The 18,801-nt window shown below is 53.3% G+C and overlaps 1 protein-coding gene across 1 annotated transcript; it reads left to right on the forward strand.

Annotated features, from left to right (window-relative positions):
* Positions 1–6,265: 6,265 nt before the first annotated feature.
* MAFF (MAF bZIP transcription factor F) lies at positions 6,266–17,399 on the forward strand. The gene is given in 4 exon segments (XM_032492239.1): positions 6,266–6,518; positions 14,923–14,988; positions 15,558–15,644; positions 15,646–17,399. Coding segments are annotated over 3 exon segments (501 nt in total). The 5' UTR covers positions 6,266–6,518; positions 14,923–14,952; the 3' UTR covers positions 16,024–17,399.
* The last annotated feature ends 1,402 nt before the right edge of the window (positions 17,400–18,801 follow it).

The following is an 18,801-nucleotide window of genomic DNA, read 5'->3' on the forward strand; positions in this document are numbered from 1 at the left end:
ACAAGATCAAGGCCAAAGCTCTGAGCATCACTGATCACTGAGGGGTCAAGAGGAACCAGGGATGGAGACTGAAATAGTAGGAGGGAAGCCCGAGCCTTGGAATCCAGGGGCAGAGTGTATCAAAAGGAGGGGAGAGAGCAACTCGGTCCAGTGCTGCCAAAGTACAAGACAGATTAGGATGGAAAGTGGATCCTGGATTAACAATAAAGAGGTCGCTGGGACTCCGCAAGAGCCCCTTCAGAGGACTGTGGGGGCCGAAGCAAGACTGTGAGGGGCTGGGAGGTGAGCAGGAAGGGAAGGCTCTGAGGCAGTGAGTAGAGATGAGGTTTGGTCCATAAAAGGGAAGAAAAGACAAGGGTAGGGCTGGGGTGACGGAGGGGTGAAGTTGGGGTGGTGTTAGAGATGCCAGCCACTTGGGGAAATTTCGGGGCTGAGAGAGAGGACGGGGGGGCTAGAGGGTGGACATGAGGGTCTGGGAAAGAGGAGAGGTGGCTTTGGGGCAAAAGAGGGACAGCTTCTGCCGGGACTGAGAGGGAGGGGTGGACAGTGCAGGGAGCTGAATCGATGGCCCCGCCCCTTCCCAGCGGAGGTGAGGCTAGAGCGCTGGTTGGAGAAGGGAGCGGGTAGATTAGGGACCCTGAGCGCCTGGTTGTCATTAGAGACTGACTTCGTAGTGGATGGTTGTTGCTGTGGGGGCTGTGTTCATAGTGGTTGTTTCTTTCTGAAGCCCAGAGCAGCCGGCGGGGGGTGGGGCAGGGGGTGTAGGAGGGCAGCAAACAAACTGGAGGTGCCCAAGGTCATGGGTTTACAGGCTGGGGGCCTGGAAAGGACTAGACTGGGAACGGCAGATTTCCAAGTATATTGAAGCTGTTGAGGGTGGGAGGGGGAACGTTTTTAGAGGGAACAGATGATATGGGAGCGGGAGAAAAATCAGAATCTATGCAGTTTTAAGTTTCAGGGCCCTAAAATATCAGTTTGCAAACAGAGAACATGAACAGACAATTCGCTAAAGAAGAACCCCAAGTGATGAACAAAAGTAGGGGGATGTATTCAAGCCTACTCGTATTCAGAGAAATGTAAATTTAAATAAGATAGCGTCATTAGCCTAGAAAATTAGCAGAACTAAAAAATGGGAACACCTAATGCTGACAAAGTGGCAGTGAGACACTCATATTCACACAGAGGTGGTGAGGGCCTTTATTCACTGGGGCACCCTGAGCAAATGGCATCGCCTCTCTGAGCCTCAATCTCCTCCTCTGCAAAGTGGGGATAATAAAGACACTCGCCTGATAGCATTTTGTGAAATAAGGAGTCACAAAGAAAGTATCTCACAGACGGGACAACAGTAGTTAGTGTGGTTGTCTGGATTTGTTCACACCCATTTTTCTCCCTGCTGGACAATCTCTAGCCCAGACCCAGGACCCCTGCAGACAGACACCCAGTGCAGGGACACCCTCTGCCAGCCCCTCCCCAGTTTGTCTTATGATTTAAAAATAGGAGGGAAGAAGAGAAGGAGGAAGACACAAATCCCCCCCACAGGAGGAACGACCCATGTGAAACAGCACATCTCTTGCCAGCAAAGCCCAGGGGTTATGCCTGGCGGGGGCCGGGGAGAGGACATGGCCCTTGAAACAGACCAGCCTGAGCGCAAGTCCTCCTTTGCTAGGGACTGGGTGTGTGATTTTGGGCAAGTTCCCTCACCTCTCAGAGTCTCAGTTTCCTCACCTGCAACATAGCAATGCTAATACCTAACTCCTAAAATTGGGGGAGAGGATTCAGGGCAATCAGGCAGGCACACCACAGCCGAAAACTGGGGGGTACTTCCTGGGCAGGTAGTGAACCCGTAAATCAGTCCATTTCTTTAGCTTTAAAAATGGAGCTGATCATTCGTGCACCACCATTTCCTCTCACTAGGGAGGACTATTGTGAGAAGGAAAAGTTGAGTTTATGAAGATATTAAAATATGATAAAAGTACAGATAAATGTTGGAGTGATTGGTTTACTTAGCAGTGGGAGAAAAGAGCTGGAGAAATATATATGATGCAAATCGGTCTTAGGCACTTGGCTCAGTGCCTGGCTCAAAAGAAGCATCTCATAAATGTAATAGGAAAAGGACAGTCAGAAGTAATACGCAGTAATAAGACCAGTAAGGGGCATGTGATGGGTGGAAGCGATAGGACTAGATAACCTGCTGATGGAGGCTGCCCTGCAGAGGGGGACAGGGTAGGCTCACAGGTGCAGGGACAGGAGTTGATGGCGGCCTGGAAATCAAATCTCAGGGCAGGAAAGGCCTCCAGAGAATACCCAACAGGGAAACCGTAAAGCCCACCCTGGTCTCCTCTGGCGAGGCCCAGCTCCTAGCTGTTTTACAAAGCAGGATATGCTGCAGAGTCAACTTTCATTTGAAGAACGTTTACTGTGGCTAGAGATTGTTTAGAAACCACTGACCTAATCCTATGCTCTCACTCTGCAATTGGGGAAACTGAGGCCTGGACTGAGGAACGCCCCACTCTGGGATCAGCCAGAGGTGTGATCTGAGCTGCACATCCTAGCTTGGCTCAAGCCTGCTTACTGAACAGCTACTAGTGGGCAGGGCACTTAAAGTGGGCCAGGCTCCCGCGGGGACCTGCTTGGGTGCTGTGTGGTGTTTTGGACCCTCGGGCAAGTGAACAGGGACCAGCTGGGCCGGTTAGAGGTCTGTGGGACTGTGCTGGCAGAGGGTGGCTCCCTCCCTAGAAACTGACAACAAGGCCCCTCCCTGTTGACAGGAGGTGGGTTCTCTGGGCAGGGTGACATCACCACTGGCTTTGTGTCACTCACCTGGGGAGGAAGCAGGTTTCTCAGAGGGAGTGTGCCAGGGGCCCCCAAATTTATTGATCTTTTATTCCATATAAGGCACTGTGCCAAATGCTTCTGAGTGTGAACCCAGTAAATTGTTTTACAATCCATGAAGCAGGCACGATTAATAAACCCAGTTTACAAAGGAGACTGAGATGGGAGAGTTTAAGTCACTCAGCTGGTCAGGGGTGAAGCTGAGATTTGAGTCTACAGGCTAACTTGAGAGCCTTTACTTTAACCAAACAAACAAAACCCTACTTCTTTACTAAAACAAAAATTGCAGGAATGATAGAGAATTTCTATATGCTCTTCACTCAGATTCCCTAATTGTCAATATTTTATCACATCTTTGTAATTCCCTCTCTCCTGATCTTGTTTTGAACCATTTGAGAGTAAACTGCAGACAGATGCCCCTTACCTCTAAGCACTTCAGTGTGTGTTTCCTAAAAAGCAGGGACATTCTCATACATGACCACAGGACAATGATCAAAATCAAGAAATTAACAGCGATACGATACCATTATCTAGTCTACAGACCTTGTTCAGATTTTACCTTCACGGCAAAAGAGAATTCTGGATCACACATTGTGTTCAGTCATCTCTTTCAGCTCCTTTAATCTGAAACAGTTCTCCTTTCTTTATCTTTCATGATCCTGTCATTTTTTTTAAGCGTACAGTTCCAGTTGTTTTGTAGAATTTCTCTCAATTTAGGTTTGTCTTTTGTTTCTTCACAAAGAGATTCATTGTATCAGTTTATGGCAAGAACACCACAGAAGTGACGCTGTGTCCTTTTCCGCACAACAAGTGTCAATTTATCCCGTTCCTGGTGATGTAACTTTGGTCACTTAGTGAAGGTGGTATCTGCCAGGTTTCCTCACTGTAGAGTTATTATCTTTCTATTGGTAATTAATAATTGTCCATAGAGCAATACGTTGAAGCCATGTAATATCTCATTTCTCACCAAATTTTCCTATACATTGATGATTCTTGTTGGAATCTATTATTACTATGGTGGTCCTAATGGTCATTTTCTAATTCTATCATTCTTTCTACTTGAGGGAGGAACTTTCTCTTCTCCTTTCTTATTTATTCATATTAATATGGATCCATGGCTTCTTCTTTTACTCAATAGGCTATAAGCCATGATTACTGCTATTTCTTCTGATGCTCAGATTGTCCATATTTGGCCATTAGGAACCCCTTCAAGCCAGAGAGCTCCCACCTTTAAATAGACATTGCACCATGTCCCTTGACCTTGGCCAGGAAGGGAGCGACATCCCTGGGGAGCAGTCCCTGCTGGGTGGATACTGATGCACTGAGCCCCTAAAGCAGGCAGGAGGGAGATGGGAGAGAGCATGGTGTCCAGGGGGTGTTGTGCAGATCCCCAGGGGATTTGTTCACTAGTTGAGCATCTACTATGGCTTTGGAAAAGCTCATAGAAAATGGAAGATAGAGAAAACAATCACAGTTGTGCAGTTTTTAAAACTGCGAGTCTTTGTACCCCAAGAGGTAACATGAGTGGCTCTCTTCAATATGTAAATGGAAAGCAAGGGACAATTTTTTGAGGAGAACTATTTGAGTGCCAGACAAAGCTGCTATAACATTTGATCACTTGGGAAGCTAGTGCGACAATTTGCATGTGAAACCCAAGACTTTTGGGATGTAAGTGATGTCACAATCTCAGGTGACCCAAGGCCCAGAGGCAAGGACGTGTAACAAGGGGTCTGAAATGAAATTATACTACATGAAGGGTAGGGGGAGCCTTATGGGTGACCAGGGCTCCACACAAAGATTCTGGTTGGGGAGGTCCTATGCCATACTCAGTAAAACAAGGTAGGTCCTGTGATGTCAGTTTCACAGAAGAGATGGCTCTTGGAGTGACAGCAGGCATTTCAGACAATGCAAACGCCATGAGCAAAGAGAAGAATGAACTGAGACAGCCTTCCATTTTGCCCTCAAAGCCACCTCTTTTGAGTGGAGCTCCAGGTCCTGAATATATCCCTTACATTTATTCTGGGCCTCACCGAGGTGGGCATAGCCCCAAATGTCTGGATCAGGAATTAGTCAGGCCTAGATTCAAATTCCAGTTCTTGTACTTCCTGTCTGGGTAACTTTGGAAAGTCACTTTACCTCTCTGAGCTTCCACTCTTCTATTTCCTCAACATATATTTATTGAGGGCTTACTATGTATCAAGCACTGTTCTAGGCACAGGACATGGAGTGGTCAACAAGATAGACAAGGTTCTACCTTCATGAAACTTACATTGGTTTGGAGAAAGACACTGAATAGTAAGCAAATACATAAGCAAGATAATACCCTTTGGAGATATTAAAGTAATATAAAAACACATTTCAGTGGTGGGGGTGCCTTTAGCCAGGACTGTTAGGAAAGGCCTCTCTGAGGCCATGACATCTGAGCTGACCTGAAGGATGACAGGGAAAAGAAGTGGAAATAGCAAGTGCAAAGGACCTGTGGCAGGAATGAGCTTGATGTGTTTGAGGAACAGTAAGGGCAGTGTGGCTGAAGAGTAGTAGTGAGGGGGGAGTTACAGGAGGTGAGGCTGCAGAGCTGGGTAGAGGCCAGATGGCTTAGGCCCTGTAGGCCACAGGGAGGAGTATAGTTTATATTCTAAATGCAAAGGGAAACCTTTGAGGGTGTTAAGCCACAGGGTGGGATAGCGTGAAACAATCTGATCCTTGTTTTGAGAAATACATTTTCTGGTATGTGAAGAAAGCCTTTAGGGGCAAAGTGAGGAAGCTATCAGGAGGCTGCAGCCTTTGTCCAGGTAAGTTGATGGTCCCTGGACAAGGTGGTATGGCCAGGGGTGACAGAAGAGGTCAAATGCAGGGTAGTGTTGGAGGTAGAATCAACCTGACTCATGAGGTGAGGAGGAAGAAGAAAGGGATGGAGCAAGTCTCCTAGGTCTGGACTTGAACAGCTGAGATGGGGGAGCCTGGGGGTGTGGGTTGCTGAGGTAGGGTTGACGCTCTGTAGTTAGGTTGTGGCCCTGCAGGTGTGTGGTCCCCATCTGGTACCCACATGGAGGCACTGAGGGGGGCAGTCAGATAGTCTGGAACCCAGAGAAGCTGTTTGCTCTGGAAATACAAATTTGGGGCTCCGGAGCTTAGATATAGCATTTAAAACCACGAGACTAGATGAGATCATCAAGGCACAGGGTGTAGGTCGAAAGGAGAAGACGCCCAGGACTGTAAAATGAGACAAATGAAACCTTCACCCGAGCGACTCTGGTGCAGTGTCACGTGAATGCCCGCAGCCAGCGCTCCAACTGGGATTGAAAGTCCGGGGGAGGGGCCTGGTGTGGGCGGGGCCTATCCGGGGCGGAGTTTTCCGGGGGCGGGGCTGAGGAGTCGGGAGGCCGCTCCGAGGCCTGGGGGGAGCGGCCGAGGCGATGACGTCACCGCATGACTGGGTTTTTATGAATGAAAGGAATCCTGTGAGTGAGTAATTCCGGGAAGCTCGCCTTACAACTCGGCGCGGCCCCCTGCGCTACCCGCCCCACAACAAAACTCGGCGCGGCGCTCCCCAGAGCCCGGCTCCGAGCGACCCGCGGTCGGAACCGGAGGGGAAGACGGACGAAGGCGCCGGCCGCGACAGCAGCCGGGACAGCAGTGGGACCCGCGCGTGCCAGGGACGCCAGGCGAAGCAGGCCGAGAGGCGGGTGAGGGTCGCGGGGCCCGGAACGGGACGGGCGCGCGGGGCCCGGAGGCGACAGGGTCTCCGCGACCCGGGAAACTGGCTGGGGCGGGACGCCAGGGCGCGCTCTTTCGATGCTACCATAGATCTCTCGCCCTGACCGCTGGAGTAGGGTGGGGGTCGGGGTGGGGGGTGGTGCAGAGGTCCGGCGGGACCGAGACGCGGCCGAAGCAAGCTTGTCGGGCTTTGGGGATGATGGGCCTCTTTTGGAGGCGCGGGCCGGGAGGCGGCGAAGCCGGCAGGAAAGAGTAGCGCGGGCTGGCGAGCTTCAGCGTCCGCCCAGGCGGGGCTGGGGGCGGTGTGTACATGTACGTGACTCGGTGAGAACAGTCCCTGGACGGGTGCCCGCGGGCTGTGCGTGCGCGGTTTGTTTACGTCCGAGGGCGTGCGTGCATGTGTGTGTGTGTGTGTGTGTTCCCTGGCCAGCGTCCTGTGTATCCTAACCGCTGCATGCGTGCGCCGTGTACCTTGAAGTGTGCGTCCGCGCGCGCTCCCAGGCGGGTGAAGACCCTGGGGCCTGTGTTCCAGCCGAGCGTACCTCGAAGAGAGCGTGCCCACAGGAATAAACACGGAATAGGGACGGAGCGAGGGAAGCGGCCCAGTCCGTAGTCAAAAGGGGTCTAGGAATTCTGGCCCGGACTGTCGCCTTCCTACCAGCCGGCGGCGGCGGAGCCTTTGCTCTCCCCGGAGTTTCCCAGGACCGTGGTCATGTGACCGCGGTGTTGTCCCCCGCCCAGAGCCGGCGCCTTCAGCCACAGGGTGGGGCAAAATATCAAAGATCCCACCGGGCTTGACTGGGGGACGAGGTGAGGGGGCCACCCCGGGCCCCAGCAACCCTGGTGGGTCTGGCAACAAAGTGGGCTGGTGCCCAGGTCCTTGTCCCCAGGTTTTCCGGCTCCCGGAGGATTGCAGATCCTCCCCTCTGGACGCTCCTTCACCGCCAGGGTTGCCCAACCCCTCAGTCTCAGGAGAACAGGAAGGGCCAGAAAAACCCACGGCAAAGGTCGGAGGTAGGAAGGGATACCAGGCTTCCTTCCTCTCTTCGGTGGCTACTCCTCTGGCTGGTCTGGGTTCTAGGGGTTGTACCTGCTGGGTCTGGGAGGGTGAGAACCGAAGGCTGGGGTGGAGCTGGTTTCTGCCCTCCTGGTGGTTTCAGTTCACAGATGGGACTAGTCAGACAGACCTACTCATGGCTGGACCTGAGGAACTAGTTGAAGGCCCGGACCAGCGATGGTCAACAGGCAAAGGGACAGCTGTTCTTGGTGTATGAAGGGCTAATGTAAGAGGGGTGGGGCCCAGACCTCGACCCGCCCCCTCTGAGGGATGGGCTAGGGTCCAGAGATTCTTAGGTCCTATTCTGCCCTCCCTGTCCTCCCACCCACAGGGCTATACAGTCATTGAGGGGTAGGGGGAATTGAGTTTGCTGGGGTGGGGAACCAGGTGATCTTTTAACTTTGACTCTTTGAGCCCTGGTGAGCTCTCCTACCACAGCTGGGAAACTCCATGTCCCCATCTGCAGTATTCCCATCTGCGGCAGGAATTAGGCAACATCCAAGCTGGGGGTGGATTAGGGGGCATATGGCAGCCTCCACAAACAGCCTATTTTCGAGGGGAACTCTGGGAAAGAAAATAGAGCCAGAAGCCCCAGGCTAGGCCAGAGATGTCCAGGAATATGTGGGGTTCAGGTAAAGGAGGTGGCTGCCAGAAGCAAGGAATCATGCAGGCCCATCCTCAAAGCTGGGCAGGAAACATCCCTGAGGAGGGCTAGGGATCAGGGGACAAGAAGAAGCGGCTGGTTGACTCAGTCATAGATGGGAAGGCTAGTACTTAAAGGTTTAACCTCCCACTGAATCATCATCCCTGGGCCTTCAGTAGGGCTCCCTTGGCCTCCATGCCTCCCTCAGTCCTGATGCTTTTAGCTTTCATTGCCATGGAGCCTGTCGAGAACTAGATACTGGGGATAAGATGGTGAGCAAATCAGACCCAGAGCCTCCCATCTGGGAGCTTACAGTCGAGGAGGGGAGACTATGGTAAAGGGGGAGCCACTAAACTAAAGGCAAAAACCACAACTGAGATGGGAGGCATGAGGGGGAAGTCACCGTGGTTTGAAAGATTGTAACAGAGCTCCAACTTAGCCAGAGCAATCAAGGAAGGCTTCCCCGAGGAGACCAGTGAGCCAGGTTGTAAGATCAAGCCATGATGGTCTGTGTAGCCCCTGAGGGCAGGGGCTTTGATTCAATTTGGAGCCTTCAGGGCCCAGCATCCAGCCTGGCATCTACAGAGTAGGTGCTTCTTGGATGTTTGCTGATTGAATGAATGAGTGAGCACTGGGTCAGTGTCCTGGTAGACCTCCACAACACCTGGAGAAAAAGGCCTGGAAGCCCCGGGAGGCAAGAAGCCTGGGCACGGGCTATAGGATTCTTGAAGCAGTCTCCAAAAGCTTGTAGATCCTTCAGGGCCCAGGTGACATCTTCCTTCACACACACACACACACACACACCCCATGTATCCCTTTGGGAAATGTGCAGGGACTCTAGAGTTTACTGTCTACTCATTCATTTGTTGTCAGCACGAGGATCCTAGGAGAGATTGGGAGAGAACAGGTCCCACCATATGGGGTGGAGGGGAGGCTGGGTTTTGAAATGGGCCAAACGTGGTCAGGTTTGTCAGTTCTTGTCAGTCATGATGCCTCTGACAGCTTTTGGGGGAGGATAGATGGTGGAGGCAGGCAAGACTGCCCAGTGAGGAGGTGGCTTTGGCCATGGTTCAGCTGAAAGAAGTGGTCCCTGGCTAAGCAGGTGGAGTAGAGGGATGGTCAAGGCTGATAGTCTCTGAGTTTGTGTTCTCATGCCCCTGGCCCCAGGAAGCCTTCCTTGATTTCTTTTCCCTTCCTCCAGGGCCTCTACTCTGCTGGTGGTCTTGGAGCTCCAATCCAGGCTGGAATGTGACACTCTAAACTCTGAGATTGTCAGTGCTAGGAGGTATTTTAGGCTTGCTGGTTTGGTGTGTTGGGAACCTGAGGCTCAGAGAGAGGGAGTAGTATACCTGAAGATACTACTAGCGAGTGTGAGCAGGTGGTAGAACCAGAGCTGGACCCCTCAGGCTCCTTCTTCCCCACAGTGCTGGGTTCTCCCAGCTTTGCTTCCCTTCGAGCAGGGAGGAGGCTACACCAGTGCTGACTGCCAAGGCCCAGGAAAACACATTTTTTCCCTCTGTCCTCACAGAGGAAGCAGAATGGCTCAGCAGCCAGAGAGGAGCCCATGCCAGTGGGTGGGCCGTCTACAGGATGTCTCTGTAGTGGACTAGGGGGTCAGGGATGTGGCTGCTGACTGGGCAAGGCAGCTATCAATCCCCCGAGAGTAAGTTCATTCTCCGTCCTCCCAAGGAATTTTAGGAACCTACCGACCCTGGAGGTCAGTTCTGCTGGCCTCAAAAGAGAAGGGAAGAAGCACGGGTAGGGGGTCGGGGCCGGCTGGTTGCTGGCATTGAAGAAAGAGCCCTGGGCAGGGGTCGGGACTCCTGGATTCCAGCCCATTACTGCCACCAAACAGCTGCCTGCTTGCTTCAGTTACAGAACAAGGAGGTTGGATCAGCTGATGTCTCAGGTCCAAGGTCTACCAGACTGGCCAAGGCCCCGTGCCCCTTGGCTGACCAGCCCCTGGCCTGAAGTTGGAGGCTGAGAGCCTGAGGTTATTGGAAAGTTCCCCCTTCTCGTGACTTTCCCTCTGTGACTGCCTGACTTTGCTGAGCTAGGACAGTCCCGGGCAAACGTGGGCGCCTCAGCTGACATCCAGTGTGCCCTTGAGGGGGCTGAGGCGAGAACAGGAAGAGAAGGAGGGAAGGAGGGAAAAATAGGTTCAAAGCTTCCCTAGGGCCCCAAAGTACTTAGAACCACAGCCAGTGGAGCGGGCGGGACCCTCAGCCATTATACAGAATGGCCAACATTATATAGATGGCCAACAGTTTCCTCTTGCGCCTACTCTGGAAGACTGTGTTGAAAGGATTCCGAGGTTGTGTCCAAGCTCAGTGGGAAAAAGTGCTGTGATCGAGATTACTGATGCCTGAGTGAGCATGGAAGGAGGGGTGACGGTGAGATAAACCAACCATTTTCCCCTTCTGATCTTGCCTAAGCCCCTTGTATTTTACATAGCTATGATTGTCCCCATTTTGTTTTTTTGAGGAAACCAAGGTCCTGGGAGGAAAAATGACTTGTGTGAGGGGCCAGGCCTCCAAGGTTCTGCATCAGCCACAGCACCCAGTGCTCAGCACCCAACAGGCTCAGTCTACGTAAGGAGAGGCTTCCCCTCTCCCATCAGGTCTCTTTGTGTAGCCCAGACTGCCTGGGTGTCACCTAACATCCCAGATGACTGGATAGGTGGCAAGGGGGCCTGAATCTCTGGATATTCGTTTGCATATCCCTGGCAGACCCAACATAAATGCTGGCACATCAGGGCTGGGCAGCCTTGGAGACTGGCAAGTCCAGCCTTCTCTTCACAGGGGTAGGGAAACAGGGCCAAGAGAGGGTACCCCATGAGGGCCACACTGAGAGGAGACATGTGGCTCAGTGTGGCCTCAGTTTTGGGCTCCACCCCCTGTTAGCTGTGTGACCTTGGACTACCCTATTGACCTCTCTGGCCATTACCTCCCAGGGCTGACAAGAGAACCAGGGTGATGATGGTGTGAAAAGGATCAGGAGTCAGTCCTGGGGCCTTTACAGGTGTTCAGAATTCCTCCTGATTTGGGGGGAGGCAGCCATTCACCTGCTGTGTGACTTCAGGCAAGAGATGCCCCTCTCTGGTCTCCACTTCCCCTTGGGTAAAGAAAGGAGGCAGGAGCCGGTTGGTCTCTAAGGGCCTTTCTTGTGAGACCCTGGCCAGGCAGACGACGCTGAGTCAAAGTGAAGTCCCAGGAATTGCTACAGGCCTGACCCTTCATGGACAGACTCAGCAATTCTAATAACCTTCCAGACACTCACTGACCTCTCTTGTTTACCACTTGTTTCCACCAAAACCCTGTGAGTCAGATACTCTTCCCATCCTACAGATGGAGACCCAGAGAGGTAGAGTGACTTGCCCATGGTCACACAGCCTGGAGAAAACAGAGATGGGACTCAAACCCAGGCGGGACCCTTAATCCCATGCTCCTTTCCTTGTTTCCCACGTCCCATCTGGGAGCCAGTCTTGAGGCTACAATCCTTCTGCTCCCTTCCCAGCCTCCTGGCGTCTGCATACCAGTCCCTGCCATGCAGAAGCAAGGAGGCAGATGGAAAGGAGGAAGAATTGGAGGCAGGGCCAGGAAGTTTTTCTCTTGACAGTATTCAGTGGGGCTTGAACTTGGCACTCAGTTCAGACCCTGACAAGCTGGGTGGTGGACAGTGTCATAGATTCCACCCATCCATACCTGCTCCCTGCTAGGCCCTCAGCATCCAGAGCTGCCTCAGCCTGGTTCCTTCCTTTGGCACTTCCTGTCTGGTGAGGAGACAAGGAAACAGACCATTACAATGTAGGGGAGAACTCATGGGGTGGGCAGGCCAAACAAGTCCCTGGAGTCAGGGAGGGCTTCCTGGAGGAAGAGTTGTCTATGCCTAGGGCAAAAGGTTGAGTAGTAGTAGGAGTCTGCCAGATTAAAGTGGGGGTGGGGGAAGAAGTATCACAAGGTTTGGGATGGCTCAAAGGCAAGAAAGCGTGGGGTGAGAGGAAGTGAAAGAAATTCCTCGTGGCTGGAGTGCAGAATGGAGGTGGGCAGTGATGGGAAGTGAGCCTGAGGGTGCCACACAAGCGGACCATAACTCTGTGCCCAGAATAATAGGGACCCACACAAGGTTTGCATCTGGGTGGTGACATGGTCAGATTCACGCAGTGGAAAGAGCGTCCAGCTGCTGAGTGGAGCATGCGCTAAGGCCGGCAGGGAGGTGTACTGGGACCTCTGAGGTGTGTGTATGTGTGTTGGGGGAAGGTGGCCATTTAAGAGGCCTGTCCTGAAGGGTAGGATTGGTGGGGGTGGTGTATGAGGGTCTCTAGGTAGTATCTGTGAAAGGTTAGGGTCCTGACTTGGGACTACTGGGGCCTCAGTTTCCCCCAGTTACACAAGAAGCTTGAGGGGCTCTGAGGACCCTCTCAGCCCAAGGGCCAGGGGGCTGCCCTCTGTCAGGGGATCTCTTGAAGTGCCAGCTTCCCTTTCCTGCCTCTCTTCTTGCTTCCCTCTGGGGTGACAGACCCACTGGCTCTGTGGGCCGGGAGGAGCTGGGGTGGGGGGCAGTTCCTGAGAGGCCCCAGACTGTTCCCATGTTGGCCTGAGTCACACTGAGAAGTCAATTACCATTACTTGAGCATCTGCTATGTGCCAGGCACTGCTCTAAGCACTCGGGATACAGCAATGGACAACAAGAGCTCCTCTGTTGTGAGCTGACATTCTAATGGGGGGACAGATACTGAACAAATACATAAAATATATGTGAGTAATAACAGTTCTATACAGTGAGAGATGCTAGAGAGACATGAGGTAGGGAAGGGAGACAGGGAGTGCATGTGTGTGTGTGTGTGTGTGTGTGTGTGTGTGTGTGTGTGTGTCGGGGCTGGGAATTCTAAACTGAATGAAAACATGAGATTTGAAGAGAGACCTGAAGGAAGTGAGGAAGCAAGCTTCGTGGCTATCTACAGGAAGAGAATACCAGGCAGAGGGAACAGCCAGTGCAAAGGTCCCGGGGGAGCATGTGTGGTGTGTTTGAGGAACAGCAGGTGTAGCTGGAGCAGAGTGAGGGAGGGGAAGCGAAGCGGGAGCTGAAGTCAGAGGCATCTGCTGAGGCCACATCGTGCAGTGCCTCGTGGGCCACTGTGATGATTTTGGCTTTAATCCGAGTGAGATGGAAGCCAAGGGAGGGTCCTGAGGAAGAAGTAAATGATCTGACTTAATACACAGCTACTCTATGTCACCCATGGGGAAACAGAGGCACAGAGAAGTTAACTGATTTGCCAAAATCCTACAGCTACCGAGGGGGACAACTTCTGAAAGGCCCCAGTGGTTCTGGTGCCAAAGTCCATGTACTTTCCATTTCTCTAGTGTCTCCAAGAGACTCTTGGGCTGGCAGGGATGGGTCAGACGCTGAGCTGAGGCTGAGAGGCCAGCCCCAGAGACAGCTGATGGAACCGGGGTGTGGACCCGGGTTTTACTCCCTCCTGCTCTCTATCAAACTGGGTATTGCTAATGAGAACTGGCAGGATGCTGAGTCTCAGATTACAAAGCGCTTTCCTGCCCTGTTTTCCTTTGCTCCTCACCACCACTGCCTCCCCATAAGGATTATCAGATGAGGAAACTCAGGCTGAAAATGAATGGAGGAGAAGAGCAGATCATCTGGGGACAGAGAGGACTGCTGTTTAAAGGGGGCTCACAGAGACAGTCCCCTTCCCAGCCCAGAGCAATGACCATTGGCCCCTAGAATGTGCCTTCCTTGTCTCCTGCCAAGCACATGTGTGGGTGCTCAATAAGTATCTGCTGAGTGAACATGGGGCTTTCAGGCCCATGGAGGAGGCATTGAGCGCCAGTGTGCCCCTCATTGGTCTAGGTATGGCAGTCTTGTCTGCCAGGGCAGTGTGAATTAGTGCTGGGAAGCCTCCATGTGGCGGAAGCTTTTCTAGAACACAGGTCTGGATGAGGGAGCCCTGGGTAGGGGGAGGGGAGGGGACTGGTTTATATTATATTTTAATGAGGTGCTGGTTGGACTTTGTGAACAAAGTCATTGACTAGTACACATATTTGTGCATTTCTCTGAATGTAGGTTACACTTTAATGAAAACTTAAAAAAAAAATAAAATAAAATCCCCATGTGGAAGAATGGATGGGGGAGGGGGGATCCATTCATTTGGTGCATATTTTTACTTGTGAGCACCTACTATGTGCCAGACACTGATTCAGGCATACTGATGCAGTGGTAGGACAGGCAAGTCCTTGCCCCTCATGGGCTTACATTTTGGTGGAGGAGGTGTGGGAGGAAGAGACAGACCACAAGCAAGTCATCAAACACAAAATGATTGCAGAAGGTGACTTGTATGTGGGTTAGTAAATGGGGTTATGCGATATGGCACAAGGAGTGTTTTAGCCAGATAGTTCGAACTCTTTGAAGAGGTGGCATTGAGGAAAGACCTAAATGATGAAGAGTCACTATGGGAAGATAAAAGGGAAGAGAACAAGAAAGAGAGTAGTAAGTGCAAAGGTCCTGAGGCTGGAATTCAATGAGGCCACTGTGGCTGGACCACTGGGACAGAGGAAAGTGATAAGAGTTCTAAGACAGCATGGGGCTTGAATGCCAAGATAGTGAGTTTGGATTTGAAGTGGAAAAAAATAAACTTACCTTGGCCTCTTCTCTTCCCTAGGTCTCAATCCAGAGGACACCTTCTGCAAACATGTCTGTGGATCCTTTATCCAGCAAAGCCCTGAAGGTGAGAAGGCAGCCTTTACTATCTCCAGTCCTCTCCTCCCTCCCTGCCCAGGCTGACTCCCATCCGAACGTCCCCTTCAGTTTCTGGAATCCCCAGGAGTGGCTAAGCAGGCATCAGACACTCATGAAGCCAACAGAAGGGCTGGGAACCAGGAGGCCTGGGCTGGAGCCATAGGCTGTGTGCCCCGGGGCAGGGCACTTCCCTCTCTAGATCTGCTTCCCCACTGGGACAATGTCCACTTGGCTTAAAAGGTGCTTTCCTGGGTTTTTCTGGCAGAGTGCAGGGCCGGTAGCTGGGTTAGAATCTGGGCTGAGCTCTGGGGTGGCTCCTTTTGTGTTCAGATCAGGGTTTGGCCGGGTTTCCCCTTTCGGGATTTTTGCTCCCCTTCGGAGCCTTGGAGCAAGTCCAGCCACCACCTCAGTGTCGCTGGCGGTGAAGGGGGAGCACTAGTGATGGAGAGGAAGCCGTCCCCAGCGCCTGCTGCACGCCAGGTCCAGGGCTCAGGGCCCCAAGTCCTGGGTGCGACCCTGGGCCTCAGTTTCCCCATGAGCCCAACCTGCTGCCCGCAGATCAAGCGCGAGCTGAGCGAGAACACGCCGCACCTGTCGGACGAGGCGCTGATGGGGCTGTCGGTGCGCGAGCTGAACAGGCACCTAGCGCGGGCTCTCGGCGGAGGAGGTGACCCGGCTCAAGCAGCGGCGCCGCACGCTCAAGAACCGTGGCTACGCGGCCAGCTGCCGCGTGAAGCGCGTGTGCCAGAAGGAGGAGTTGCAGAAGCAGAAGTCGGAGCTGGAGCGCGAGGTGGACAAGCTGGCGCGCGAGAACGCCGCCATGCGCTTGGAGCTCGACGCGCTGCGCGGCAAGTGCGAGGCCCTGCAGGGCTTCGCGCGCTCAGTGGCCGCCGCCCGCGGCCCTGCGGCGCTCGTGGCACCGGCCAGCGTCATCACCATCGTCAAGTCCGCCCCGAGCCCAGGGCCAGGCCCCGCCTCCGGCCCGGGCCCCGCCCCCGGCCCCGCCCCCGCCGCCTGCTCCTAGTGCCCGCAGAGCCCCGCCCGCTCCGCCCACGCCCATTCTCCAAACCACGCCCCTCTGTCCCCAGCTGCCTTCCCTAAGTGCCTAAGCAGAATCTCTGTCCCCAGGTGCCATTTCTCTGCAGCCACCAGCCCCTGTGGTGAACATACGTTCCATCCCCAGAGGCTGTCTTCCTCGTGCAGCCCCTGAAACTGGGCCCTAATGGCCCTGGGGAGGGGTAACTTTGGTGAGAAAGGAGGTAAGGTAGGGTCGGGGTCTGCGGTCTCCTTTGGCCGAAGTTTCAGCCATCTTAGTTTGGGAGGATGGGATACAGAGTGAATTAGAGAAGGGCAGTAGATAGGAAGAGTGCCACCGCTCATTTTGTAATTGTTTGCTCAGATTGTGCCAATGGCCCTTCCCCACCCTCTCGGGTTATAGGACTAGGTTTGACCCTGTATGTGTCTTGTGGGACGGCTCAGCTGGGAAGCTGATGCTCCCGCCTTTGCTTCGGGCCTGGATGCCTGGCCTTCCAAAGCTGGGATTTGCTAGAAGTCATCTAGTGAAGCCCAGTTAACAGATGGGGAAACAGGCCTGCAGCAGACGTGACAATGCCCAAGGTCATATATATATATAGTGGTTGAGCTGGAAGTGAAAACCACATATTCCCACTTCTGCCCTGAGATTCCAGCCATGGTTGTCGAGGGACAGTGGACAGGGCCTGAAAAAGGTGGTGCCAGGGCCTCCCTGGCCTGGGCGACAGCTCTCTGTGAGTCAGGGGGAAAGAAGCAGAGGGAGAGAGAAGGTGATGCAGATGGAAGAGAGGAAAGGAGCTGGCTTGGCTCAACCCTGGGCTCTTCCTGCAGCCAGGGAGTTGGCCAGCCAGAGAGAAAGGGGACCAAGGAGGTGATCATGGTGGCAGGTGGGCAGATGAGAAGACAGATCCTGCAGTCCTGTAGCCACTGGGGTAGGGGTCCTTAAAAGGGAAGGATCCACCTGTGGCTGTCCACTGTGCGGTGGGGGCTGACCACTGCCATTGATCGCCATTCTCCTGGGAAGCCTGGCCCCAGCCCCTCCCGTCCCCCTCACTATACAGCTTCCTCTCCCTGCTGTTTATTTATTGCACGAGTCTAAGTTATTCTCCCCAGCCAGAGCTCCAGTGCCCACTGCCTGGGAAAAGTGGTGTGTGGCCCTGAGCTGGACTTTATATTTTATATCTGCAAGTAAATCACATTTTATCTTATATTTTGGGAAAGCCGGCTGACAAAAACAACCAAAAAATGTTTTTAAAAAATTGCCCGGCCCCAAGAATTTATTTATTTTTCTTACAGTAAGCGAGTTATCCGCCTTCTGTATTTTGTAGACTTTCTGAATAAAGTCAAGTTCCCTTTTTCCACAGTTTAGAAGCATGTCTTGGTCTATTTGAGGTGGGGGGGTGCGTTCTGAATGAGGGGCCCAAGATAGAGTTCTGCTTTCAATCCCAGGCTGGAACCTCTGCTGGGTGGGAGGTTAGCCCCAATCTGCTGATGAGGAAACTGCCCCATCACCAGCTCTTGTACCTGGGCTTGAGGGGTGGGGTGGAGAAGGGAACTGGGAAGAGTGGTGATAAAACACCTATCCTTCCATCTGGTTGCCTGGAGTCAAGGAGCTTCCCTGGGGAAGGCAAGAGCCGGGAGGACGATGAAATGTAGGGTTAAATTCTCTGGGCATCCCTTCAGCAAATACACAGTCCCGCCCAGAAAGGAAAATTCCCTGATTTGAGAGTAATCTTTCCAGCACTTTCACACTGAGGTCGGATAATCTATAGCCAAGTAAAAATATTTTCCTCATGTTCCGGAAGTCACAGGGAGGCAGGGAGAGAAGTGGCTTCCTTAGTCCAAGCCTGCACGCCTAAATTGCAACCCTGTGTCTCACCCTAGGCCCCGAAGTCCCTGGAATTCAACCCAATCTGCCAGCCCTTCTGGGACACCCTGAGGAGTGGAGTGTTCTGTGATCTGTGGATCAGAGAAACTGAGGTTAAAGCAAGGTGTTTTTCTCTAGTTGTATGACCTTGGATGACTTGTTTAGCTTCTTGCAGCTCAGTTTACCCATCTGTACAACTGAAGTACTCTAAGGGCACAGGTGTGACGAGCACTGGGAACCCGAGGGGCTGCAAGCTTTAATGCAGAGTGAGCGTTTACCCCAAAGGCGAGGACGATTTCTGAGTGGCTGGGTATGGAGGGACGGTGGGGCTGGGAGAGGATGCTTCTGTCGAACGTGTAGCATTTGAAATCGGGGGAAGGGTCAAACCACATGGGTTGTCTTGGTCCACAGGCCTTTTTCCCCCACTCAGGTTGAGGCCCAGGACCCTGATCCCGGACACTGAGCTCGGGCCTGTAGACAGGGCAGCAGGAAGCTGCGGGAGGGACAAGCGGAGGTCAGCGGGCTGGGAATTTCCCCCGCCCACGCTGCATTCCTGAGCGCCCCTGTCAGCACAGCCTGCCCGGAAGACATGCCCTGGTGGCAGAAAGGTACCAGGTGTCATGCGATTGCCCACTGCCCTGAAGGCCCCTCTCCCGGCCTCCTCGCCTCTTGGGGAAGGCACCTAGGGTCCCGGGACGGAGGGTGGGCTCAGGAAGGCAGAAGATAGCCTGGAAGAAGGGAGGGGCATCTCTTCAAACCCCTGGAAGACACCTACAGGAGTGGGGCTGCCAGAGCGCAGGCCCCATCTAGCTGGCTGACAAAATGGGGCACAAGGCATCAGCCTGCTGTACACAACAGCCCTGTGGGGTGTTGCGGCCAGTGGACCAAGGAGGCCACTGTGTC

Source organism: Camelus ferus, chromosome 12, assembly GCF_009834535.1.
Source record: "Camelus ferus isolate YT-003-E chromosome 12, BCGSAC_Cfer_1.0, whole genome shotgun sequence".
In the NCBI taxonomy this organism is placed as follows: Eukaryota; Metazoa; Chordata; class Mammalia; order Artiodactyla; family Camelidae; genus Camelus; species Camelus ferus.